This window comes from Marmota monax, unplaced genomic scaffold (genome assembly GCF_021218885.2).
Source record: "Marmota monax isolate L192 unplaced genomic scaffold, Marmota_monax_Labrador192_F-V1.1 WCK01_AAM20220418_F8-fsc00250, whole genome shotgun sequence".
Lineage (NCBI taxonomy): Eukaryota > Metazoa > Chordata > Mammalia > Rodentia > Sciuridae > Marmota > Marmota monax.
The window spans coordinates 780,852-807,826 of record NW_026693876.1 but is presented as its reverse complement, the minus strand read 5'-3'; the positions used below and the strand labels follow the sequence as shown (position 1 = coordinate 807,826).

Sequence of the window (26,975 nt, the reverse complement as noted above, 5' to 3'; positions counted from 1 at the left end):
CAAAGGTGGATTGCTTCTATGATAGACATGATTGGGTAGACATGACTTGAAGGAAGACAAGAGGTATCTAAAATTAAACTCTAATGAAAACAACATACCTTCTTGTTAGCTTTTCTTGTTTTCATAGTTCCGTTCATATGTTTCCTAAAGCCCTTAACATTTGCCATATCACTCTTTACCTAACCAGCAGAAAGCAGTCCAACATGCGTTCATGTGAGGCTTCAAACAAATTGCCTGGTTCTTTTAGTTTGCATTTAAGGAAATTTATCTGAAATGTGAATATATTAAAGAGATATACTATATTCATCCAGGGACTCTGTATCGTAGCCCTCATACTCCTGACAACTCTGTGGGGCAGTGTCTTCAACACCATTCTATGAATCCAGAATAGGGCACAGAGAGGTTAAGTACTTCTCTCCCAAGTACTCACTGTTTCTCAGTGACGGAGCTGGGTCTCAGTCCTGGGTAGAATTCAAAAGCCAAATCAGGGGACCTCAGCACAGTGCATTCCTAGCATCGTGGTGCACATGCCTTCCATTCCATTCTCTTCTCTCCATTCACATGTTGCAGTAACTCAGAAAGAGGAAAAAAAAATCAGGTTAAACTTTCAAATCACTTACTGAATCAAAACCTTTAAAAGTTCTCCCTCTAATGAAAGTAAAATTGCATACAGTAGAATTAGATATGAAACAATAAGAGAACCATTCAAGATGGCGTTGAAGGGGAAAGTTAAAGATGATCAAGTCCCAAGACTGATCTTGATGCCTTTGCTCCTCTGTGTTTTCATGGCATTTTGTACATACCTCTGTTACAGCAGTGGGTGTCTTATTTAGCTGACCTTTGTCTTTTGGTGTATTTCTTTGCAACATAGTTATGCCTAGTACATAATGGATGCTTTGCAAATTCCAAATTGTGTGAGACAAGAGTTTCCTAAAATATTGTCTGTGAAAAGCAGGTCTGTGGTGTATTATTCCAAGGGGAGGAGGACCCAATCTATGACCCAGTTGGTTTAGAGAATTGTATACTGTTTTCTCCCTCCTTTGTGAAGTGTAGTGCATGTTAACAACTCTGCAAAATGTTATTCTAAAGACATCTGCCTTTTTCAAACTCCCTGTTAGCAGAACACACCTTAGGAACTGTCATTATAAATAATGACTGTGGGTATCCACAAAGGAAAAATTTGTCAGGAAATATTTTCTGGAGGAGGCAAATTGAAGAGTAGCCACTAATGATGACTCGGGATTGGCCAAGTCAAGACAATGATGGGGACAACATCAATGGGGTGAATGGTTAGTAGGGAAGAATTACTTTTAAAAATGTGATGAGAGATTCCAAAATTCTTCTCCGGGATATAGAACATTAGTTTTTAATTCTTAATCAAAAGTGTGTGTGATAATTGTTCTTCTAAAATGTCTTTAAGTATTTTTTCCAAACATCCCAGTCTTAAATGTTTTCTAAGGAGTTTTTGCAGCCTACCAGAAAGTTTTCTGTGACCCATGGTATCCATTTTGAATACAAGAACTTTTAAAATCCTAGTGTCCTAGGGAATATTCAAGCAGTAAAATAATTGATTCCAGCACTTTCCTAATTTTACAAAATACATTCTTTACAGTAGTAGCACATCTGTTTTCTAACATATTCTTCACATATGTTATCAAGTATATGAGTCAAGACTAACTTGTAGTGGAGACCATGCATGGAGATTTTTAAAGAAATGATTGTGGTTTTAGTCAGATAAGAATAGATTGTGGGGCTGGGGTTGTGGCTCAGTGGTAGAGCGCTTGCCTCACATGTGTGAGGCACTGGGTTCAATTCAGTTCTCAGCACTGCATGTTAATAAATGAATAAAATCAAGGTTCATCAACAACTAAAAAAATTTTTTTTAACAATTCTATTTTTTTTTAAGAGAGAGAGAGAGAATTTTAATATTTATTTTTTAGTTTTCGGCGGACACAACATCTTTGTTTATATGTGGTGCTGAGGATCGAACCCGGGCCGCACACATGCCAGGCGAGCGAGCTACCGCTTGAGCCACATCCCCAGCCCTAAAAAAGTTTTTTTTTAAAAGAATAGATTTTGCTGTCAGTCTGACCCCAAATACAACCAAATAATTTAATATCACCATTTTATTTCATCATTATATAGCAAAGGTAGAGTTAAGATGTGACATTAATGTGTTTGATTTTAATAACCTCATATCTTATTGATCTGATGACTTAATAAACATTTAATTTTCTTCAGTAACACTGAAATTGAACTTTTCAGTCTGCAGTTCAAGCCAGTGAATATTTATTTCTTCAACAACTATATGGTGCTAGGTCTTATATATGCCTTTCTTTCCTAAATATTTTTGGATCAAATAATGAAACCCATTAAAACACAGGCTTACATATAATGGAGATACCAACCAGTGCTCGGTTTCAGAACACTAATTGTATTAGATAGTTTATTTTAATTCTTGTGCTTTCTTAATTGTGTTTTGCTTTGTATGGTGATTGTTACATTCATTCTAGTTTACATTTTTCTCATCACCAAAGCCACATGTGAACATTTTGTAATTTGCTTATTTGGGTTTTGTAGGTGGAAGATACTGGAAGATACACGTGTTTAGCATCAAGTCCTGCAGGAGATGATGATAAAGAATATTTAGTGAGAGTTCATGGTAAATTTGGCAAAGAAAAGTCCATGTTTTATATACACACCTAATTAGAAGCCAGACCTATACAATGTGGGTCAACTCTATAGCACATACCAAAATATGTTTATAAATGAAGGAATACATATTTTGCAAATCTGATTTTTTTTATTTGAATGACTAAGTGCTCTTTTGGGGTAGTTCAATGGGGCTTTTGACTTATTTGTCTTGTTCCTGCACAAATAATTCATATCATTGATTTAAAGTAATAGAATATAAATTATAATAATGAAAAATAATTATTCATCATCTCACCATGCAAAGATGCAATGTTTTTGCTGGTAAATGTTTTGTTACAAAATATAATCTGAACCAGGTTTGTACCTGTTACAATTCCTTGGAGGATGGGACAGGAGGATGGCCAGGCACTGCAGGTCAGCCTAAGCAATGTACCAAGGCCCAGTCTCTTTAAAGACAAATGTGATGATTCAGAATACAGTATTTGAGTTGCTTTTTATGTCAACTAATGATATGATTGACATGCACCTGTGTTAATAAATATATTATGGCATCATTTTCGGTGATTGCATAGTGTCCTATTTTATATTCTATTTTTAAATATTTAGACAGTTTATTTTCATCAACAGTGACAACAATTTAGCCCATTTCTTTTATTTTGAGAAATTTCTGTAAATACACTTGCTTGGTTACACACACACACACACACACACACACACATGCATGGATCTGTTTACACACACACAAACATACATGCTTTTAAGGATTTTGAAACTTATTTACCTAATTACTTTCTGGAATATTTGTGTCAATGAGCCTCTCTCCAAAACTACTATTGTATCAAAATTGAATTTACTTTCCTCGAGGCAGATTGTTTGAAACTAAACAGAAGGCCTTTGTTTCATTTCATAGCCTAAATGATAGTGCACATTCTCTGGAATTTAATTTTCTCCTCCCATCCCCACACACAAATGAGACCTGCCATTAATTGGCATGTAAATTCTGTCCATAAGAGTCTCATAAACATATATTTCTGTATATCAAGGAAAGCATATAGATTTTTGTTTATTATGATTGGCAGTTCCTGATTTGATAATTTTAGATCTAATGTTCAAAGAAAATCTAGAACCTGGCAAAGGGATCCCTTTGTGCTTCAGTGTCTTTGTCTGTCACATGGTAACAATAATATGATTATATTACTTATTCTATCATTTATGTAATTGTTTTAAGGATTCATTGCTCAATCTAAGCAAAAGTTTTACCTAAGATTAAAAACAATTCCATTGTTAATTATCTGCACTGTAAATTCAAAGAATAATGTTTTAAATTTATGCCTCTTATTTCATATAGCAAAACTAACATTTATTGGCTACTGATAGGTTAGATCATTTTACATCTTGTTTATTGAAAGCCTTTGATGCGTTGTTCCTATTTCCAGTACCCCCTAATATTGCTGGAACTGATGAGCCCCAGGATTTCACCGTGTTACGGAACAGACAAGTGACACTGGAATGCAAATCAGACGCAGTACCCCCACCTGTGATTATGTGGCTCAAAAACAGAGAGAAGTTACAGGTAAATCTTTCGCTAAACTCTACAGATTCATTCAAAAGCTGTGGAGTCTTTACTAGATAGTCAAAACCAAATAATATCACTACCAAGTACTCAACATTGCTAAGGCCAGCACAGATGCCTTCTTAGTCTTTGCTTAATAGTTGATTATGGATCAAAAGAAAGAAAGATAGATTCAGGGCACTCTGGAAGCTAACCTGTGCATATATCTCCTGGAGCCCATTTGAAAAACTCTGCTATTTGTTTACCTGAGAAGGAAGAAACCATCAGTCTCAAAAGAAATAATCTATCTTGCCAAGTGTCTAGGGTGAAACAGTTACTGAATTTTCCTGATCTCAACCTGGATCCCAAAGATCTACACCCCTAGATACCAGATGACTTGCACTAGAATCCTTGAACAACATAGTTATACGTTCTCTAAAGTTTCCCACCTAGGTGATGTTTGTCTGCTCTCAAGAGCATTACAGCCCAGGATCCTCAGTATCTTCTAGAACTGGCTAAAACCTTTGACTCTGAACCCTCTGATTATCTGCATCCCAGTAGTTACTTATCATTTTTTTCTTCCTTTTCATTGTTCTTACCCATCCTGTTAGCATAACCTATTGTTTTACACTGTGTTGCCAGCAGTTAATTATAAAAAGATTTTATGTCCTCCCAAATCTAATGCATAATGACTTTCGCCACTACCAAACCATATGTAGAGCTTTAGTTCTGAGAGTCATTTATATACTGAGACATGCTGCATGTCACTGAACACAGCTGTTTCTATTTATTGTGTGCCTACTCTAATGCTAGGCACTAAGATTGACACTGACAGTAGTGTTGACCTTCAAGGAGATCACAGACTGTCTGAAAAGACAAAGAGGTAAATCAAAGATTATAGAGTGGATACTACTGATGAATTATATGTTGGAGGACTAGAAGCAAGAGAGGAGAAACACACAACCCAGGCCGAAGGGTAAGGAAGAGCACAGGGCAGCCTCTTAGAAATGGGCAATTCACTTTCAAAGAACAGATATGTACTGGGGTAGAAAGAAGAGGTTCCAATCACAGGCAATGGTGCGTCCAAAGTCCTAACAACAAAAGGAATGAATGCTTCTGTTCCAGGGCCTGCAGGCTAGTTGGTACAGCTGAAATAAACCTTTATTAAAATCTGATGGTTCCCTATGGTTTTCAGGATTCTAGTTAAGCTTAACTCACGAGGTCCTTCGTGGTCTGACTTAGCCCCCACAGTCCCATCTCCCATGTGTGCATTTCCCCCCAGACCATTGGAAGTTAAGTGCAGGACTTGATGAGTATTGATGATGGAGAAGTCCACACGGATTCCAGATAGAACCAAGTGATGTCAGTACTGGGAAAGGGTAAGCCCATTAGTGAGAAAAAAATGATGAGTTCAGGTTTAGTCATTTTGAGTTTTATTTATCTACAATCTAAGGAAATTTCAAAAATCATTGAAAATATGAGTTCATATTTCAACAAAAAAAATGTGATGTAATATTCCATATTTCCTTAAAATAAAACATCTTTGATGTGGTGGTCCTCTTGGTACAAGCTGTTGGGGAAGTTCTGTTTATATGCAGTTGGACTGTGAAATGAGAACAAAGCCTTCAACAGTACTGACAATTACAAGGTGAGCAAAGAAAGAAGAGAAATGAAGGGGACTGAGGGGGGGACTCAGTGAGCCTGGGATCAAAAGCAGGAGACACTCGTGTCACGAAAGCCAACCAAAGAGGAAGCAGTTAAGAAAAGGCACATGATATCTAAATAACATTGTGTCCATTGGCTTTGGCAACACAGAGGTGACTCAAGATATGGACAGTGGTTCTGCAACAGAGGGATTGGAGTAGGAAGCAAGTTACCATTGTTTGAGGAGTCAGAGGAGGGAAAGGAAGTAGAAGGGAGTGTAGAATATTTTTTAAATAGTTTTAGTTGCAGATGGGTACAATAATTTATTATTATTATTACTTTAATGTGGTTCCAAGACTTTAACCCAGTGCCTAACACATGCTAGGCAAGTGCTCTATCACTGAGCTACAACCCCAACCCTGGACTCTTCTTTAAATAGAGATTTGTACATATTTATTTGCTGAAAGAGAGAGATTGAAGATACAGGAGAAAGAGAGCTTCATAGAAGTCTTTAAGTACATATCAAAGCATGTGTGTCCATTCTCTGAATCTCAACTGTGCTTTATCTTAGATTCGGGGCAGAATGTCCCCACATGGTAAAACTGTCACTAGGTTTAAGTCATCCTCACAACTAGTGATTCCAGTTTAAAAAAAAAAGGCACAAGCTTGAGGGCTCTGAGAGGCTCAACTAAACTGTCTCTTTTCCTGACATTTTAATGATAAATTTTTCTTGCTGAATCCAGGCAACACCTCGAGTGCGAATCCTATCTGGAGGAAGATACTTGCAAATTAACAATGCAGACCTAGGTGACACTGCCAATTATACTTGTGTTGCCAGCAACATTGCAGGAAAGACCACAAGAGAATTTATTCTCACTGTGAATGGTAAGTGAAACATTATTCACTTTTTTACAATTTAAAAATTTAACCTCAGGCCTTTCAAAGAGATGATGGTTTGGTTTTTTTTTTTTCATGAGCATACAAACTGAATCCTTGTGGTTATGTTATTTATTTTGAAAAAGACAACATGTAGTACTTGTATTAGGGGTATATTGCAAATTAACTTAGTTTCAGAAAAACATAATTAGAGATACATTACTCCATCTTAGAAGATAATGTGTATATATCCAGTTGTTATTAGCAGATCCAGATGTTTCGCATCATTCAGGTCAGAGTCATTGAGGGTGTCCGTACACTGAATCTCTGGATGACAAATGGCTCATCATTTTGTTCACTGTTATTGATGGTGGCTTGAGAGTATACTATATATGTACAAGGACTATAATTTTCTTAAATACTGCCATAGTACTGTAATTTTCTTCAATGTGATATTTAAATAGCAAAACTTGCCAAAATTCGGGCAGATAATTTAGGCTTTTCCCCAAAACAGTCCCATTGGACTTTTAATATACAGACTTTACAGCATATCTGGTGACCCACACAAGTAATATCTCTAATGCTAAAATTAAAATTCAGGATTTCTATTCCCACATGAACTCAATGATTAATAAAATACATGTTCTGAGACTTGCAAGATTAACAACAGATGTGCTTTTCATTAAAACGGCCCACTTTCTGTTCTTCATTTAAAATGAAGTTGTTCCAGTGTTAACATTCTCGGACCATTATTTGGCCAAAGAGAAATAAGAAATATCATCTTTAATTTGCACCAAACTAGCGCTGATTTTTGTTCAGTTCTCTCTCCCAGAAAGCCAGGTTTTATACTCCATATCAGGGATTTTAAAATCCTCCTCCCCATCTATTCTTTATTTTAAAACACAGTATCTAGAGTAAGACTTGAGGAATTTAACCTCGGTTCTACCTATACTAACCCAGATTAGCATTGACACAAGGCTCATATTCCATCTCAGACTCTTAGTATAGTCTTCAGTTCAACTGAATCTTCTCATGTGTCTCTCTTGTTCAGTCCCTCCAAACATCAAGGGTGGCTCCCAGAGTCTTGTCATTCTCTTAAATAAGTCAACTGTTCTGGAATGCTCTGCTGAAGGTGTGCCAACCCCGAGGATAACATGGAGAAAGGATGGAGCTGTTCTAGCTGGGAATCATGCAAGGTAACAGCTCTGGAAAGGAAGAGTTCTGTAATAACTGAGATATACATCTTTAAATCTTCTTCTAATGCATATTTTGGTCTTACTATATTCAGAATTAGTCTTTTTATCCTAATATAAGAATCAAAATTTAGTATTTTCAAATTCCTAACTCATGTTGGCCTAATGACTACAGTCCATTCACAAACCCAAACCCATCTGCTGTGTGTCTTTGCATGGTATTCTTTTCTTCCACCAAGGTTATTATAAATATATGTCATCAGAAACAGAAAACAAAGACAAAATGGACATCACCATTGTTAAAACTGTCCTCTGTCAAAATGTAAATAATCAAAAAAGGCTGACTTGGAAGACCTCGCTTGTGATCTTTCTTATAGATACTCCATATTGGAAAATGGATTCCTTCACATTCAATCAGCACATGTCACCGACACTGGGCGATATTTGTGTATGGCTACCAATGCTGCTGGAACAGACCGTAGGCGCATAGATTTACAGGTCCATGGTAAATATGGGTTGATATACAACATCCAGACTTTGGGTCAAATGCTTTTTTACTAACCTGTTCTATTGAGCTCATGAAGACCTTGCCATCAAAAACTATTTATGCATGTCACATTGTATTATGAATAGTCAAGGTGCATATTCTCACTGTGGCTAATGTCAGCACAACACTATTTAAATTAACAGAGCCTTGTTTGTAACTGTGAGACAAGTTACTAATGACTAATTTCAGTTCAGTAGAACTGAATGGTTACTACTTGTTGAAAGTGTTTTCTTTTTATTTGGTGATGTTGTTTTAGTTCCTCCGTCCATTGCTCCGGGCCCTACCAACATAACTGTAACAGTAAATGTCCAAGTTACTCTGGCTTGTGAGGCGACCGGAATACCAAAACCATCAATCAGTTGGAGGAAAAATGGACATCTTCTTAATGTGGATCAAAATCAGAATTCATACAGGTAAGGATAACTTATTTCAATATGATTTATATTTAATTGACATATAGTAATTGTACGTATTTATAATGTACAATGTGACATTTCAATCCATATATACAATGGATAATGATCAGATCAGGGTAACTGGCCTATCTATCACTTCAGACATATGTAATTTCTTTGTATTGAGGACATTCAAAATCTTCTCTTCTAGCTTTTTGAAATATTCAATAATTGTTGTCAGCCATATTCCTCCTTTCAATCTACACTTCTGTATCCATTAAACATCTTCTCTGCACCTGCCTCCCCGACTCCTCCCCAGGCTCTGGTAACCATTATTTTATTTTCTACTTCTAAGTGATCGACTTTTTTATCTTCCACATGTAAGGGAGAACATGCAGGATTTTCTTCCTGTGCCTGACTTATTTCACTTAACAAATGTGGTAAAATAATCGTTCTATTCCTTCACAAAAGGTCTTCCTTCTCTACTTACCTAACATTCACTTTCAGAGCAGAAGGACCAGGGTGGAGATAAATAGGTTTTAGAAATGTGTGAGGGTTGGGACTGTGTCGTTTTCTTTCTTTCTACTTTTATTGTTCTAGTTCCACCTTCTATACCTACCAGTTAGAAACATAATTTTTTAAAAGAACTAACATTTTAACTCTTTAAATGGGGGCATAATAAACACATAAAGTTTGAAGAAAGCTGATATGTAGAAAATATTTTACCTTAATGTGGAACTAATTTCACAACTGAAAATCTTTTTCTGAATTAAAGATGCAACTTTTCTGTACACAAACCCTGTGGATGACTGTCAGCAAGGTCTATAGGATTAGATTTTTAATCCCACTTTACTTATTTAGCACCTTTTGAAATTTTATAAAGACAAAGGATACAAGCACCATTTAATATAAAAGAAAAATACTCTGTAAAAGTAAATACAAGCTCTAGAATAAAAATCAAATTTTATACCTTAAAATACAATTTAGATATTTGGCAGCTTGAATGGGGAGAAAAAAAAAAACAGAATTTTCTCCAATTTTTTTGCATTTTTCCAGCTTTACTGACATAACTTGTAATATGGCAATGTGTTTTTTAAAGGCTAAATTTTAAATCACTGGGATTTTCTGGTTAGGTAAGCATCATTTCTTTTATCTCACTTGAGCTAATAAGGCAGTTATCCTGTCAAAGGGTTCACTATAGTGCCAAAAACAAACGCTCTTGTAGTTCTACTTTTACAGAAGTCATTTCTGATTTACTGAAATTCTGTCATCTCTATTTGTCTCTATTTGGGCAGGTGAATTTAGTGACTTTAAGTGTCCATCTCATGGAAAATGGATTAAGTACATCAAATATGTTTCCATTAAACCACATAACTTATATTCTATCAGTGGACAGTTTGAAATACGAAAATGGTGGCACTCGCCTTTAGTCCCAGTGACTTGGGAGGCTGTGGCGACCGGAATACCAAAACCATCAAAACCATCAGGAGGATCACTAGTTCAAGGCCATCTTCAGCAACTTAGCAAGGCCCTACACAGCTTAGCAAGATTCTATCTCAAAATAAAAACTAAAAAGGCTGGCTCAGTGGTTAAATGCCCCTGGGTTCAATCCCTAGTACAAAAAAAAAGAAAAAGAAAAAGACATAAAAATAGCCAATTAGACTTAAAACATGTATGTGTATTTACTAAACCTCTAAAACTTTTGAAGTGATCTGTATTGTTTTAGTTTTGATTTGAGGTTAAGAAAAAGACTACTGAGATATATAGACATACATGCTATGTATGTTATATGTGTGTGTATGTATCACAATGCATATATATATATACAGGCACCATACATGTATATGCATACTGTATTGTGTGTGTGTACATACACACTGTATGGGAGGTTTGTGTTTGCATGAACACATACACACTTTGTATGTATTATTCATGTCCAAGATAGCCATCACATGTAAAGAGACATGTGAAGTACAGAAAAGAATGAGACAGACCTGTAGTTACACATTTGTCAGTAGAAATAATATAATGCCAATCTGCAAAGTTATTGTGAAATTTAGAAATAATTATGTAGTGCATTTCAGATTGGTCCAAGAATATAGTCAATGCTCAATAAATAGTAAATAAATCAATGTGCTCCTTATATTGTATTTCTCCTTGGAGAACAAGGTCAATCATGATATATGAATTCAGAAAATCCAAGCTTCCCTCTTCAGGCAATCCTTCCAGCCAACTGCTTCCCATCAATATCATGTTTGAGACTCCTTGCCATATATTATTAAACTTAAATACACAAAGCATGCATCAAATAAATGATGCTCATTTTAATATGAAGGAGGAGTTGTGTTTCCTTCCACTACCAACACAGTACCCTGGGGAACCAATTGGAAAACTATATAGAAATTGATTTACAGGATCTCATGCCTTAAAATCTCTCTTCTAGGCTGCTTTCTTCGGGTTCACTAGTAATTATTTCCCCTTCTGTGGATGACACTGCAACCTACGAGTGTACGGTGACAAACGATGCCGGGGCAGATCAGAGGACCGTAGACCTCACTGTCCAAGGTAGGATGAGCCTAGCAAAGGGATAGGAAGTTATTAGGATGGTTTCACATCATCGTTCTACTTCTTCACGAAAGGGCTTCCTTCTCTACTTACCTAAATTCACTTTCAGAGCAGAAGGACCAGGGTGGAGATAACAGGTTTTAGAAATGTGTGAGGGTTGGAACTGTGTGGTTTTCTTTCTTTCTGTTGTTATTGTTCTAGTTCCACCTTCCATAGCTGATGAGCCTACAGAATTCCTGGTGACCAGACAGGCCCCAGCAGTAATAACCTGCACAGCTTCGGGAGTTCCACTTCCCTCAATTCACTGGACCAAAAATGGTATTAGACTGCTTCCCAGGGGAGATGGCTATCGAATTCTGTCCTCAGGTAGGACCAAGCTCAGTGATTTCACATCTATCAATTGGATTAATTATTTCTGGGTGGGCTTCCCTGGACTTTTGTTGCCACAGAATAAAATATTAAATCTGCCTACATTGCTAAACTGATGCTTCTGGAAAAATACAGTTCAAGTAGGAAGCGGAGCTAGGGAAAAGAGGAGGAAAAAGAGATCCAGGGAAAAATTAATACTTCAGTTAATCTGAATATAATAAGCCTGCTCACTGGTATATATGTGCATGTATGCTTAACCCAGTGTTTAGCCAATCTTCTCCTTACTTGTGAAGTAAATAAAGATGTTTGTTTAGGAGTGGGGTTGTGGCTCAGTGATAGAGCACTTGCCTTGCATGCATGAGGCACTGGGTTTGATCCCCATCACCACATAAAAAACTAAATAAACAAAATAAAGGTATTGAGTACATCTACAACTACAAATTTTTTTAAAATTTTTTGTTCAAACATTGAGTCCCTAACACAGGCTATGTACTTTAATAAGTTTCAGAGACTAAAAATTAGGGTTCTAGCTTTCAAGGTTTTTAGAATTCAGGACAGGAAAGGTTGGATGCTAAGTCCTGTAATTTACTATTTTTGATAGTGCTGGTAGCTGTCACATCTCAGGCTGCAACTTTACTTTTATGGCAAAATATTTTTTAGCTGTCTCAGAAACCTACATACATGGGTAGCAATTCAAATCATAAAATAGAACCTCGTTACCCTCCAGCATAATCACCAAGTACTATGCTAAGAGAACAGTTTCACTTTCTTAATGTGAAACATAGTTACCATAAACCCAGAAACCCCATTCCTAGATGTCTACCCAAGAGATATGAAACCATTTGTCTACACAAAGACATGTATACAGATCTTCATACAGCTTCATGCACAGTAGTCAAAAAACAATTACAAGGGCTGGGGTTGTAGCTCAATGGTAGAATGCTTGCCTAACAGTGTGAGGCACTGGGTTCAATTCTCAGCACTGCATATAAATAAGTAAAATAAAGGTCCATTGACAGTTTAAAAAAATTTTAAAAAACAATTACAATGTTCATTAACTAGTGGATGGATAAACAAAATGTGATATGCCCATATCAAGCAATGAAACTTAACAAAATATCGCTACATGCTACAACTTATGAACCTCAAAAACTTCATGTTCACAGTGAAAACAGGCAAACATAAAAGATCACCTGGTATAGAATTCCACTTACATAAAGTGTTAAGAAAAGACAATCTGTAAAAGCAGAAAATGGATTCTTAGTGGTCTAGGGTTGTGGCTGGAGCAGGGAGTGACTATAAACAAATATCAGGATTCATTTTGGGGGGATGGAAATGTTCTAAAGTGATATTGATAGTTACAAAATTCTGTAACTATAATAAAAATCATAAAATTGTGCATTTAAATGGGTGGCTCTGATGTAAAGTATGCTTCAATAAAGTTGTTAATAATAATAAAAAAAGAACTAGACACTTCAGGGGATAGGTATGAATATAAGCCCAGACCACTATGCTAGGTGTGGAGGGGGGAAGACAATTTGTTGAACTAGAGGAAAAAAGATACACTATACGTTAAAACTTTTTTCTACTTAGGAGCAATTGAAATATTTTCCACCCAATTAAATCATTCGGGAAGATATACTTGTGTTGCTAGGAATGCAGCTGGTTCTGCACACCGACATGTGACCCTTCGTGTCCAAGGTATGGAAGGTTATTTACTCACTAAGAGATGCTGGGTGGGCTGGGGTGTATCTCAGTGGTGGAGCTCTTGATAGCATGTACAAAGCCCTAGATCTGATCTCGGCACCAAAAAGAAAAATGCTTGCTGGATTTGAGGGTCTATTTGTCTATTTGTTTGCTTTGCAATTTTTAATTTGTTTATTCTTGGAATATGGTACTATGTAGAACTATAAACCACAGCAATATCTTAGTATGCAAAAGCCTGGAAGATGTTTTTCAATAGATTTAAAAAGACATACAGATAACAAATGACACAGAACAACCCCAAATTATTTTCTTACTGGACATTTATAATTTGTTTCAGCTTCTAGTCTTCCAATGGAGTTCTTCTAATGCAAACTGTATCATAGCTAGCCCCCAAAATGTAGCCGATCTTTACTTTTCTATTACTCAATGAAATCAGTACTTAGGAATGATAGATTTGGGCATACTTCAGCTCATCACCATGGTGACATTTCTGCCACTGACTAGTGCTGTTCATTTTGCTGATTGGTTTTTTAGAGCCTCCAATCATTCAGCCCCAGCCAAGTGAACTAGATGTCATTCTAAACAACCCCATTTTGCTACCATGTGAAGCAACAGGGACACCTACTCCTTTCGTTACTTGGCAGAAGGAAGGCATCAATGTGATCACAGCAGGTACTACCACTGTTTCTATCAAGAAAATCAGGACACATCCAGTGTCTATAATTCAGAAGTCAGTAAGTTGATGTTTCTTTACTTGTATTTGTATTTCCCATTTTTACTTACATATATTTGTGTTTATGCTCATTTTAATTTAAAAACACATGAATACAGGGTCCATAGTATTTATTTGTCCTACAGTCCTACCAACTCCAGGTTTAATGCTTCATGTAGAATATGGGCTTTATAGTTTGTTGTTTCTTTCTTTCTTTTTTTTTTTTGGATACTGGGGATTGAACTCAGGGGCACTCAACCACTGAGCCACATCCCCAGCCCAACTTTTTAAAATCTATTTTAAGTAGATATATATGACAACAAAATGCATTTTGATTCATTGTACACAATGCAGCACAACTTTTCATTTCTCTGGCGATGTAGTGTCACACCTTATGTGCAGTCTTCCACGTACCTACCTCCCCCCTGCACTCTCTCCATCCTCCCTCCCCTTTGCCCAATCAAAGTTCCTCCATTTTCCCATGCTTCCCCCCTCCCCATTTTTGATCTCTCCACTTATCAGAGAGAACATTTGGCCTTTGGTAGTATGTTTTTTCAAAATGAAAATTCATGTCACTTTTCTTTTGTTAACTATGATACAGGCAAAAGCCATGCAGTTCTTCCTAGTGGCAGCTTGCAGATCTCCAGAGCTGTTCGTGAGGATGCTGGCACTTACATGTGTGTGGCCCAGAACCCAGCTGGCACAGCCTTGGGGAAAATCAAGTTAAATGTCCAAGGTACCTGACTAGTTCATCTCTGTCTTCAAAGATGTTTGTAGCAACATATGCCAAATGTCATTATCTCTAATAACAGTGCCTTTCACCCATGGTTCTCAACATTCTTGGTTTGCATTTTCCTGTTGGATTTCCTATTACTTTTATGAAGAAGAAAGTTTGAAGTTTTGCATTTCTTTTCACATTGTTTATGTAAGAACATGAAAGTGTCCATCATAATTTTAACTTCTATCAGACTTCACTGGGTACAGTAGTCACTTCATGAACTGTGATTTTGCTTTCCATGATTTTAGTTTTACCCACAGTCAACCATGGTCTGACAATATTAAGTGAAAACTTCTGAAAGTGAATAATCCGTAAGTTTTATTGCACTTTCTTATGAATAGTATGATAAAAATCTCACCTAGGACTTGAATCATTCCTTTGTCCAGCATACCCATGCCATGTACACTACCCAGGTAGTAGTCACATGGTAACCATCTCAGTTACCAGCCATCTGTCACAATATCACAGTGCTTACATTCAAGTAACCTTTATTGTTCTTAATAATAGTCCCAAAGCACAACATTAATGATATTGGCTATTCAGATATGCCAAAGAGAAGCCATTAAGTGAAAAGGTAAAGAGCAGTAAGCTATTTTGAGAGAAACCACATTTATATAACTTTTATTACAGTATGTTGTTTTAACTGTCCCATTTTATTATGAATTCCTAATTTAGGAATTAAACTTTTCACAGGGATGCGTGTATGGGGAAAACAGAATGAGCAGAATTCAGTACCACTCTTGATTTTCAGGTATCTCTTGCAGGTTGGGAGTTGAGGGGACAGCTGTACTGTGTCTCATGGTAGATTATGTGTTGTGGTTTTATTTTTTTTAAGAGAGAGAGAGAGAATTTTAATATTTATTTTTTAGTTTTCGGCGGACACAACATCTTTGTTTGTATGTGGTGCTGAGGATCGAACCTGGGCCGCACGCATGCCAGGCAAGCGCGCTACCACTTGAGCCACATCCCCAGCCCATGTGCTGTGGTTTTAAAACTATTTTTTTCACCCTACACATTTGGTTATACTTTGAAACACTGAATTGTAAAATATATTTTTTAAAAATTGCCATTAAACTAACTTGATGGAAAAATTATTCAAAAAAAAAAGCAGGGCTTTTATGTTTTCACATTTAACTGATATTTTCTTGATATAATTTATTTATCTTGCATGTACTCCTTTTGTGAATATGAAGTGATTTGGAAAGAGCTTTCAAGGTACTGAATTTGAATTAGTAGAGTCTGAATTTTCTTGCAGCGCAACTTTCTTATGGTAACTAATGAATATAGTCAAGCCCACTTTCCAGCAGATTGCAAATTCAGTTTCTTTGTATTAATGTTTATTCGGTCTCAATATGTGGAAGCACATTAAGCATTACAGGCATGTTCTTTCTCTTATGGTGTTTATATTTTAATGGAGAAGAAAACTAATATATTCCTAAAATGAAATAATGATAAACTCTGATATATACTATGTAGAGATGATGATATTGGAGCTACCTGATGATGTTTTTCGATTAGTGTTTACAGGGCTTCTTTGGGGTGTAGCATGGGAAACATTTGACACCTGAGCAGTGAGCTAGGATGAGCCTGGGCAGGTTGACAGAGTGTCCATGCAATGAGCCCAAAGCAGGGCAGAGAGAGAGAAGAAAACACGCCAGTGTGGCCAGACAGGGGACACAATGGGAAGGCAGGCAAAAGATGGAGGAGATCAACCAAACAGGCAGGGCCAGGGCATGGAGGGTGCGATGGTCCCAAGGGGAGTGAGATTTCAGTCTGTACACTGGGAGTCTTATAGGGCCACAGCCAAGATTGTGACTTGGTTTTAGAAAGACCTTCTATTGCTACGTAGATGAGAGTTTAGACAAGGGACAAGACTAGAGATAGAAGAATGGATAGATTTGTCTAGATGAGGTATTATGGTGACGGATTTAAGCTCTTGTTGGAGGTGTAATAGTGAGGATTGCTGATGAATTGGAGGTTAGCAAAAGAGAAAAATTAATGATGTTTCTTGGGCTTCAGGTTTGAGCTAATGAGTAGATGATAGTGCCACAAGAGAATGCAAAGGGAAGAACTGGTTTGGGGAGAAGGAAATGGTGGTTTCTGTCTAATCATGTAAATGTAGGAAACTATTAAAAATCCTAGTGGAGATGTCAGATAGACAGTTGAACATGTATATATATATTGGGGCTCATGAGAGATGTATGGTGTAAAGTAAGTATTTGGAATTCGTGTTAAACCCAGGAAACTGGTTGCGATCACCTAGGAAAAGAAAATGTGGATAGAAAAAGACTGCTAAAGACAAAGTCAGGGAATAGTGCACTGTATAGAATTCTGATAAAGGAGAACAGAATACAAAGGAGGGCCAGGTGCAGTGGCGCAGGCGTGCGGGGGCACACACACACACACACACACACACCTTAATCCCAGCTACTAAGGAGATTGAGACAGGAGGGTTTCAAGTTGATGGCCAGACTACACAATGTAGAGAGCCCATCTTAAAATAAAATATAAAAATACCCAGTAAACACACACAAAAAGGAGAGGACAGAGATGTCAGAGGAGAATTAGACAAAGGTTGAGAGATGACAGTATTTCAAGAAGAGAGCAGACAGTTTATTGAATGCAATTGAATTCAAGTAGGATGATGACCCAAAAGCATTCATTTATTTCATCAGCGAAGAGATCATACAAAAGAATGGTTTCAGATTTGAGTTTTTTCTTCAGTAAATGATTAAAATTATTGATATAAGAGTAATTGAGAGAAAACACATTAAGTAATGAAAAGTATCTAAGCATTCCAAAAGCAACCGGAGATTATCATGTGCTCTAGAGGCCTGAAAAAATACTGAATAGACTCAATCTCTTCTTGCAGGTACAGTATATAATGGTAAGCACAAATTTAACTACACATTTTGTTTGCTATGAATAACTTAATGTGGATATTCATAATTATTTCAGATGTCTTTTTTTGGTGGATGCTTTAATGCTTGTTACAACATAGAGGCCCATACCCAAGTAGTGGTCAGCCTCTTGTAAACACTTAGAGGGGGGAATCCTTAAATAAGCCTTTTCATTTGTTTCTAATGGGAATAATTTTACTTATATAATTATTTTCCATTACTTACTCATTTTTCATTCATTCAAATAACACTTTATTAAATATTGCCATGATGTTTAAGACATCCTGCCAAGCTCAGTAGAAATTGCATAACTAAAAGGATCTTCGAGTAGTACAATATTTCCCAAAACTCAAAGAGTTCTATTTTGAAAGTTTTAATACCTAAAGTGAATCACATAATTTATATGTTAAATACTTTTGTTGACACAGTCTAAATTTTCTAGACATGCAAACCTTCATGAATACATGTTTATCTCCTCTTCCAAAATCAGCTGTTGCTTACCTTTCTTTGTAAAGTTCATACAGACTAATTTTCTGAAATACACTTGGGGAATTTAAAGTTCCAAACAAAACAAACTGTAGTGCTCCTTTCTTTGTGGATGTGGTGAACTTAGAATTTTGTTATTCATCAGTGTTACTTGACTGGGCTAGATCAGTACTGTAGTATGTAATTTGAACACTCAGGCTTTTAAGACAAAGTTTGAATCTTTTTGTCTTCTAGTTCCTCCAGTCATTAACACTCAGCCAAAGGAACATGTCATTGCTGTGGACAAGCCCGTCACACTGCCGTGTGAGGCTGACGGCTTCCCACCACCCGACATCACGTGGCATAAAGATGGGCACGCAATTGTGGAATCCATCCGCCAGCGCATGCTCAGCTTTGGAGCTCTGCAAATAGCATTTGCTCAGCCCGGTGACACTGGTCAATATATGTGCATGGCAGCGAATGTGGCAGGATCCAGCAGCATGAGCACCAAGCTCACTGTCCATGGTAGGTAGTTTAACATGGGTTATTTCAGTCTGCTTCATTATCATGGCAAGAGAAAAGACCACCAAGGGCAAATATGGAAATCAAACCCATGTAAAATCAGAAGTCCAAAGTATATGCATGAGGTGGGAAGGTGCACTTGCCCTGAAAATGTTTTTTCTGTGGTTATATTTACCTTTGTGTGAACATACACGTGTGAAAGAGATTATTACTAATATTGTTTGGAAAAAATAATGTGCTGCCGATAATCCCTTCACATTGTGATGATTGGGATATGTCATTGGCTTGTAAGAGGGCCATTTGTGTTCTTATGAATCTTCTGCTTCACTTCTTGAAGGTTCCAGTCATGTTGGCTAAAAACTAATCACCATATGACCTACATTGTAAATAGTTTGAACCCAATGGGAACTGGAAATGTACTGGATTCATTATTTTTAAATAGCAAAATATTTTGTCTATTTTGGATAAATAAAGGATAGAAAAACTATCCTTTTTTCCCTTTTGTATAGCTAACTAAAATCTAAAAGTCAGCATTGAAATATTTTAGTTTCTATAGTATATTTAAGACTAAAGATAGAATCCTTATTGTGAGAGTAGTAGGAAACAATAGCAAATTAAACTGTTTTCAACTACTATTTTTCAGAGGTAACTTATTTTAATGAGTAGCTTCTGGTTTTTAATTTTTTCCAAAAATATGTAAAACTTATTTTTATGTATATTTGAATTTACTACAAATTCATAGTTATAGTTTTGAGTGGATTTCTTTTTAGTTGAGTAGATAATTCAGCCAGCATTAACATCATCATTTATGAGTTTTTCAAATAACATCCTTGATTTTAGTCAACATAACTGAAGTATATCAATACATTATTTCTTTACCTTTAAATAAGTAATACTCTGTTTTCAACTATTTATAGAAAAGGCACCAAAATAGCTCATATACTAAACAACAAAGAAATTGTTATTAAGTTTTGAAAATATTAGACCACAATTTCTACCCACAATGCAGTAAAGCTAGAAATTTTTAATGAACTTTTAATGTCAAAGCTCCAACCCCAGCTAGAAAGTACTTTAAAGGCATGTTTTTTTTTCAGATTACTTATAAAATAATAAAAATAAGAATGCTGCATATTAAGATGTGTAGTTTGGGCTGGGATTGTATCTCAATGGTGGAACACTTGCACCGTATGCATGAGGCCCTGGGTTCAATCCTCAGCACCACATAAAAATAAACGAAGATGTTGTGTCCATCTACAACTAAAAAAATATTTTAAAAAAAAGGTACAGTTTGTAGCCGAATCTAAAAATCAGCTATGAATTCATAGCCTTAATTTTTTATTTTGAAAAATAAAGAACTGAAATGTGTGCTAATACTGTATCTGTATAATCCCCTGCAAAAGAAAAATAAATAGCAACTCCAAGAAAACCAAGATAAATTAATAAAAAATGAGTTGAATATGATGCACCATTCAGTAAACAGATTTTTGTTTTCCAAATTATCTTAATGTTTAGGCATAATCATTCCCATAATGTATATATATATTTACTCATATGAAAATCATAGAAAAATAAAGGATGAAATATTAAAGTTTATACAGCAGTTTCCAACTGTTGTCTCTCACTTTTTAAAAAATCCATTAACATGGTCCATTTCTCACAAATATGTTTGAATAATTCCAAAATTAATTATCTGAAAAGAAATTATATTTTGACTTTTCATTTTTTAGGTCTTTCTTTTAGCAGTAAATATCTTAGGTCTGAATCTACTAAGGTATTTCATATTTCTTTGTCACTAAAATAATCAATTCATCTTTATATTGCCTAAATTTCAGATGGTTTGCATTTGATCATAGAAAGTATTTGGCATTACAATGTATGGAGTTATGAAATCAATATAAAAGTTTCCTCTGTGGCAGTGTAAAAAGTGGATTAAATTTCCTGATCAGATTTTACTTGAATTTGTTGTAAAATATGTGAAGTACTGCAAAAAAATATTTTCCACAGCATTTTGTGATATTCAACATTGAGTGCATTATAGTATTTTGTAGTGACTATTATTGATTCATTCTCTCCATACCTGAGAGCAAAGCCAGCAATTATACAGCCATAGAAGTCTTTCTGTTTGATTTACTTTAATCCAAAAAGCAGAAGAAACCAAATATGGAAGATTCAAAATGGCGCATAAAAGATAAAGATTTCCAACACATTTGCTCAGAAATTGAAATGTAAATATGTTCAATAAACTCAAATACAATAGAATTCTTGCTTGCATCAAAAATATTCATTGATTTTATAGCAAGTAAATGAAGATCTTAATAATCCATTTAAATCCTGTGAAAATATTAATATATCTAGCAAAATTATCTTCAAACCAGTCTTTTGTGTGTTCATTTTCAATGTGAATAAAGACATTGAACTCAACTTCCTGGATGACTCTTCACAGTACCACCCAGGATCCGAAGTACAGAAGTGCACTACACAGTCAATGAGAATTCACAAGCCATTCTTCCATGTGTGGCTGATGGAATCCCCACACCAGCAATTAACTGGAAAAAAGACAATGTTCTTTTAGGTAACTTGTTAGGAAAATACACTGCTGAACCATATGGAGAACTCATTTTGGAAAATGCTGTGGTAAGTTTAAAACACGTAAGTAGATACATTATGTCACATGGTAAATGCACCTTCCTTTGGTTATTTAGTTTGGAAGTGTATTCTTTAATAATGAAAGAAAATATTCATAAATTCAGGTTGTAAGATTTATCATATACATATTTTATTTTATATCCCTGTAATGGGATATAATAGACAATCAGAACTCATAGTGCTCTCCTTCTAAAATTATTTTATTGAAATCTGTGTTTATCAGAAAAAATTCTGTGCTATAGCCTGTATTTGTAACCATGTCTGGGAATGATAAGAAGAAAGAAGATACAAGAGTATCTGAGATACTGTAAAGCAAATATGGAAAGTAGTGTTTTGCTTTTTCATTTTAGGTTTTTATATAACCCTTTTTAATAACTAAAATTTTAAGGACCTATGCACAGTGAGGTTTTTAAATATCCTCAGGTGGTACTTCTCCAGATCTGTAAATAGTCAGTATTTGGAACATTTCAGTTTTATAGTGGTAGCCCACTTGAAGAGAAATCTATATGTAGGTACACATACATGACTGCTTAAAAAATTATCTCACATGGTTTGAGAGAATCAAGACTTGACACCAAATACTGGACATGTTTAAACTGTAAGTCAATTTCTGAGCCTTTGTACACATCTTGTTTTTCTCCTGAACCTTAAAAATGTCTAAATTTCATTACAAAGTTTGGATAGAGTTAAATTTGAACAGATTACAATGATAAAATTGATACTATTCATTTTAGAGTATAATCTCAACCAATTATCCATACCGTGGGTGACCACACCTAGTGCCAGGGCACGGCTGGGTCATCAGGCACGACTCCCATCAGCTCTGCCAGCAGACATTGTGTTTATTAAAATCTGTTTCCACCAACTGTGAGATGCACCAATATTTTATGCACCACTAAGAAAGAAATAATGCAGTGATAAGTAAACCACAGCAGACCATTGATGTTTACATTGCATCCCAATTTCAGAGATTTCAAAGATAAAAATGTAAATTTTAGAATTGATAAAATAGACATAAATCTTTTTTGCTTATTTATTTAAATGGCTAAATCTCTCTGGTGGGCATTACCCCCATGCCCATGAATGAGGCCCCTCTATCACTCTTCTAGACCTTAAAGAATTAAATGATTAAATAATTTGTAATTATTTAATGAAACAGCTAAAGTAATTAGAGTTTAATATAGCAATGACTCATGCACATTTAAAGAGTACCAACAATAGGGTACCTTATAAATACCAAGTGAGAGACATAAATAATATGTAAAAGTCTATAATAATATAAAATAATATATGTATGATCCAGATTTCTAAATACTTCATTTCCATAAAAATCTTGATTTTTAAACTTGAGCTGTCACAACCTGAGAGCTTAAGACTGTGTGTGGAGTGGTGGGGAGGGACTTACAGGGAATATGATTTTTTCTTGTTTGTCTTAAAGGAAAAATCAAATTGGGTTTGCATTTATAAATGAATAATTATAAACTTTACATTTCAAATTCTCTGGTGCTTTGGTTCCAAACAAAATTTTATTCTTGGATTTTAAAAAAGGGGGGGAAACATCTGTCATAAGTATTTCAATGCATCCAGATGCATTGAATCATTAGATCAACCATTAAAAATACTCAGCCCCATCTCTGCAACCAGCACTGATCCAGACACTGGGATACATCAGGGAACAAAAGAATTGAAGCAGCTTGTCCTCGTGGAGCTTATTTCCAGAAGGAGAAAATAGATGATAAAAACTATAATGAAAATAATAAATAATGTGTACAATGCCTGAAAAAAATACAGTCTTAAGTAGGACGGTCAGGATAAGTCCCTTGAGAAGGTGACATTTGAGCAAAACCTGAAGGAAGTGACTTAGCCAAGTAAATATCCACAGAAGGAGCACACTACACAGGGAAAATAGTTAGGATAAAGAACTTAAGTGGGAACACAACAAGTCAATTTGAGAGAGAAGAGATCAGTGAACACAAAGAGTGAAAAAGAGAAGTCGGAGGAAAATGGAGGCCGGATCATGTAGAGTCTTGTAGGTCAGTGGGTCGATTTTGCCTTTTACTTAGTAAAAGTCAGACTCCTTTGCAGGTTTTGAGCAGGGGTCCAATAGTACTTGACTGGTGTTTCCAGAGACTGCACTGGCTGTTGTGATGACAGTGGACAGTGGAGAGGACAGGATAGAAGCAGGAAGAACTGTTAAGAAACCAGTCTGGAGGCAGATGAGAAATGACAGGACTCAGAGCAGAGTGACAGCAGAGAAGCAATAAGAAGTGATACGATGCTGCATTCGCTGTGAAGCTAGCATCTCCTAATGGGTTACATATAGAGACTGGAAAGAAAAACTAGAGAATAGCTCAAATATCTGAGAGGCAGCAGCAACTGGAGGAAGAAATAGCCATCAGTTGAGAAGATGACAGCTACAGGTACCATGGGAACAGGCAAGGGGACTTGGGAATCTATATCCAAAACTAAGCTCCCCATTTCCCCTCTTCCCTTCCGGTGTCACCTGTAGCCATCAAGTATCAACTAGACATTCAGAGAGTTGGAATGAGGTCATTGTAACTAGAGTTTGGAGATAAGATCTGAGCTGGAGTTGCTGGCAGTCATCTGCATATGGGTGGTATTTAAAGCCATGACACTGGATGAAATCACCAAGGACTTGAGCAGTTAGACAAGAAAAGAGGACCAAAGACTGAGCCTCCTCACATGCCAACATTAAGAGATTGATATCGAGGGGAAGACAGCAAAAGTACATGGAGAAGGAGAGGTAGCCAGAGAGGTGGCTGGGAACCTGGGGAGAGTGGTGCCCTAGAAACCAGGTAAAGAGGTGGTTTCAAGCAAGGGAGTCAGAGTTTTATGGGATGCTGCCAATCCGTCCAGTGTCATGAGCGAAGAGAGCTGGCCCTTCCACTTAGCAAGGGAAGCTTCAGAACTGTAGGTAATAATGCCCTCATTCTTACCATTTTTAATTATGATAATTTGGAAAGTCTTTGGTATCTTGTTGATACCATTGAGATTACCTGTTCTTTATTTGTACTTGACAGAACAGCAATACTCTTGGTGAGTAATAAACTTGATGTTTTCTATACTTGATGTTTAGTAAAGTCTTCTTAAATCTTATTGCTATAAAAAGATTGTTATAGTTCTGTAAAGGTTGAGATTATGTTTAAACTCCTTATACAGTTTAAATTGTGCTATGGGAAAACTAACGGGATGGTTAAGACTAAAAGGTGGAAATTTAAATTGCCTTTATGTAAGAGTGCTCTCTGGAGGAACAAGCGCTGCAATTTTATAGATTTTATGTAAGATGATGTAAGATTATGAAATCTTAAGCACTGTGAATTTTTTTTAATTTTAGCCGGAAGATTCTGGCATCTATACCTGTGTTGCTAACAATGCTGCCGGTGAAGATATGCACACTGTCAGCCTGACCGTACACGTTCTTCCCACTTTTACGGAACTTCCCGGAGATGTGTCATTAAATAAAGGGGAACGGCTCCAACTGAGCTGTAAAGCAACTGGTGTTCCATTACCCAAACTGACATGGACCTTCAATACCAATATTATTCCAGGTTGGTGATTTGATTTTTCAGAAGTGAATAAATGTACCTGTAGAGAAGTTCAGACCAGTCTCTGTTTCCTTTAGTTCTGGGAATTGCCTGAAAGTTACAAAGGAAAGGCTGATTGCTTTAAATGCTGTAACATGTGTGCCTCTGTTTGGATTTTACCCTCAACTCAGTATGTATGCACTTTTATTCTTACAAAAGGATCAGTTGATCACAGGACTATATATTGTATGTTCTGAGTATATTTTTTAACCTCAGAAAGAACCTCCATCCCCATGAGAAGACAATATTTTATGTAAAGGCAGCTGCTGAACCTCTCTCATTGATAAATGGATTAAGGTGGTTACTGTTGGAGTCCTGAAGATTCACCTCATCTCACAGAAAACTCTGCTTCTCTTTATATGAACCAATCTCCATTATAGTGTAGATGGTTGTGTAGAAAATTCTTAGACACTGTTTATTTTCACTACACATTCACCTAATGCATGGGACTCAGCAGCACTCCTTCCTGGGAAGACAGATGTGTACTCATGGGGCTTTGTCATCAATGTTAAGAGATCATCAGTAATGATGAGTTGTCCTAGCCCACTGTTAGCATTGGCTAAGTGTCTTGCTAGAAAAATAATAAGAAGCTTGAGGGTTTTCTCTGCTGTTAAGATTTCCTTTAATGACTGGAATTCATCAACTATATTATCTTAATTAACAGCAATAGCATTTCTTGCTAAAGAAAAACCATGTCTAAATAATCTAATCAGTACTGTTTTCTGAAGGCATACTACTAATTAGCTACGTGGAGTTTTAAAGTTTATTTTCCACTTAATATTCAACATCGTGAAATTTTAAAAAATAAATGGGGGAAAGCATGCAAAGTAAACATACTCAACATAAATTAGAATCTGATTTAGTACCTGTTGTTTTAAAATTAACATGTTTATGCACGTGTGCGCTGGAGGAACCAGCAAGTAGGTTCCATGCATGCATCTGCAGGAGGGTGAGAGCCAAATGGAGGCCTCAGCCACCCCTGCAACCTCCACTTCCACTCCAGCAGACCCAGACCCAAAGAAGACACTAAACAAAGTTCAGGTTAGAAAGGCCATGTGAGCTCCCTTGGCACATTGCAAGTCCAAGTCCAAAAAAAAAAAAAAAGATTGCTTTTAAAAGGAATCATGGGAAATTCCAGAAGAACTAAGAAAGTATTGTTCAGATTTTCAGAAATCTGTTTACTTACTTACAAGGATGAACTCATATCTACTCAACAGACAGAATGTTTCTATAGAAAGCTTTTGAACAAGCATGAAATTAAAACCATCTCTTGGATTATTCCTTCGTGAACGTTAAAAATGGGCTCGAAAGCCAAGCTCTGCCTGGAGGGCAGTTTTGACTTCCTCCTTGTCTTCCTCACTGATGAAAGAATTAGGTGGCTTTTATCTTCATACAAAGGGAAATATTTCTATCAGAGGAAGAACGTTCCAGTACCTATAAACATTCCAGCCAAGATTTTACCAAAAGTGATCAACGGCACCATAGGTGGAATTGTCTTAAACGTCTTTGAAAGTGGTTCTTGTGGTACTGTACCCATGGGGCACACCAGAATGCAGATTCAGCACATTGTTGAAAAAATATCATTAATGTCACGAAACATGGCAGAGAAGTGAGAAAGCTTAAAATTCCTATGTGTGAGAGCCAAGAAGTCGCTTTCCCTTCTGTAGTCTCAAGGAAAGGAGGTGAAGAAAAAAGAAACAGGAGAAGAATCATGAAAAGCCAAAGTGGAAGAAGAAAAACCAAAGTCTATGCAACAGAGGAAGAAGCCTTCAGCAGTCCTAACATAGTGTGTGAAATGGATGGTTCTCCAGCGAAGGACCCGAGAGAAACACTGGTGCAGTAAA

At 36.3% G+C, this 26,975-nt stretch overlaps 1 protein-coding gene across 3 annotated transcripts in view; it reads left to right on the top strand.

The window, feature by feature from the left end:
- Positions 1 to 26,975, top strand: part of Hmcn1 (hemicentin 1) — a 390,873-nt gene that overhangs the window by 315,930 nt on the left and 47,968 nt on the right. For all 3 annotated transcript variants that reach the window (XM_046462680.2, XM_046462681.2, XM_058585111.1), the window contains 14 exons: positions 2,581 to 2,662; positions 4,092 to 4,228; positions 6,595 to 6,736; positions 7,779 to 7,923; positions 8,298 to 8,425; positions 8,724 to 8,880; positions 11,306 to 11,427; positions 11,629 to 11,793; positions 13,390 to 13,497; positions 14,038 to 14,175; positions 14,817 to 14,951; positions 18,614 to 18,883; positions 21,324 to 21,514; positions 24,882 to 25,095. In XM_046462680.2, the coding sequence (XP_046318636.1) occupies positions 2,581 to 2,662; positions 4,092 to 4,228; positions 6,595 to 6,736; positions 7,779 to 7,923; positions 8,298 to 8,425; positions 8,724 to 8,880; positions 11,306 to 11,427; positions 11,629 to 11,793; positions 13,390 to 13,497; positions 14,038 to 14,175; positions 14,817 to 14,951; positions 18,614 to 18,883; positions 21,324 to 21,514; positions 24,882 to 25,095 (2,134 nt within the window). The remainder of the gene's footprint in view (positions 1 to 2,580; positions 2,663 to 4,091; positions 4,229 to 6,594; positions 6,737 to 7,778; positions 7,924 to 8,297; positions 8,426 to 8,723; positions 8,881 to 11,305; positions 11,428 to 11,628; positions 11,794 to 13,389; positions 13,498 to 14,037; positions 14,176 to 14,816; positions 14,952 to 18,613; positions 18,884 to 21,323; positions 21,515 to 24,881; positions 25,096 to 26,975) is intronic.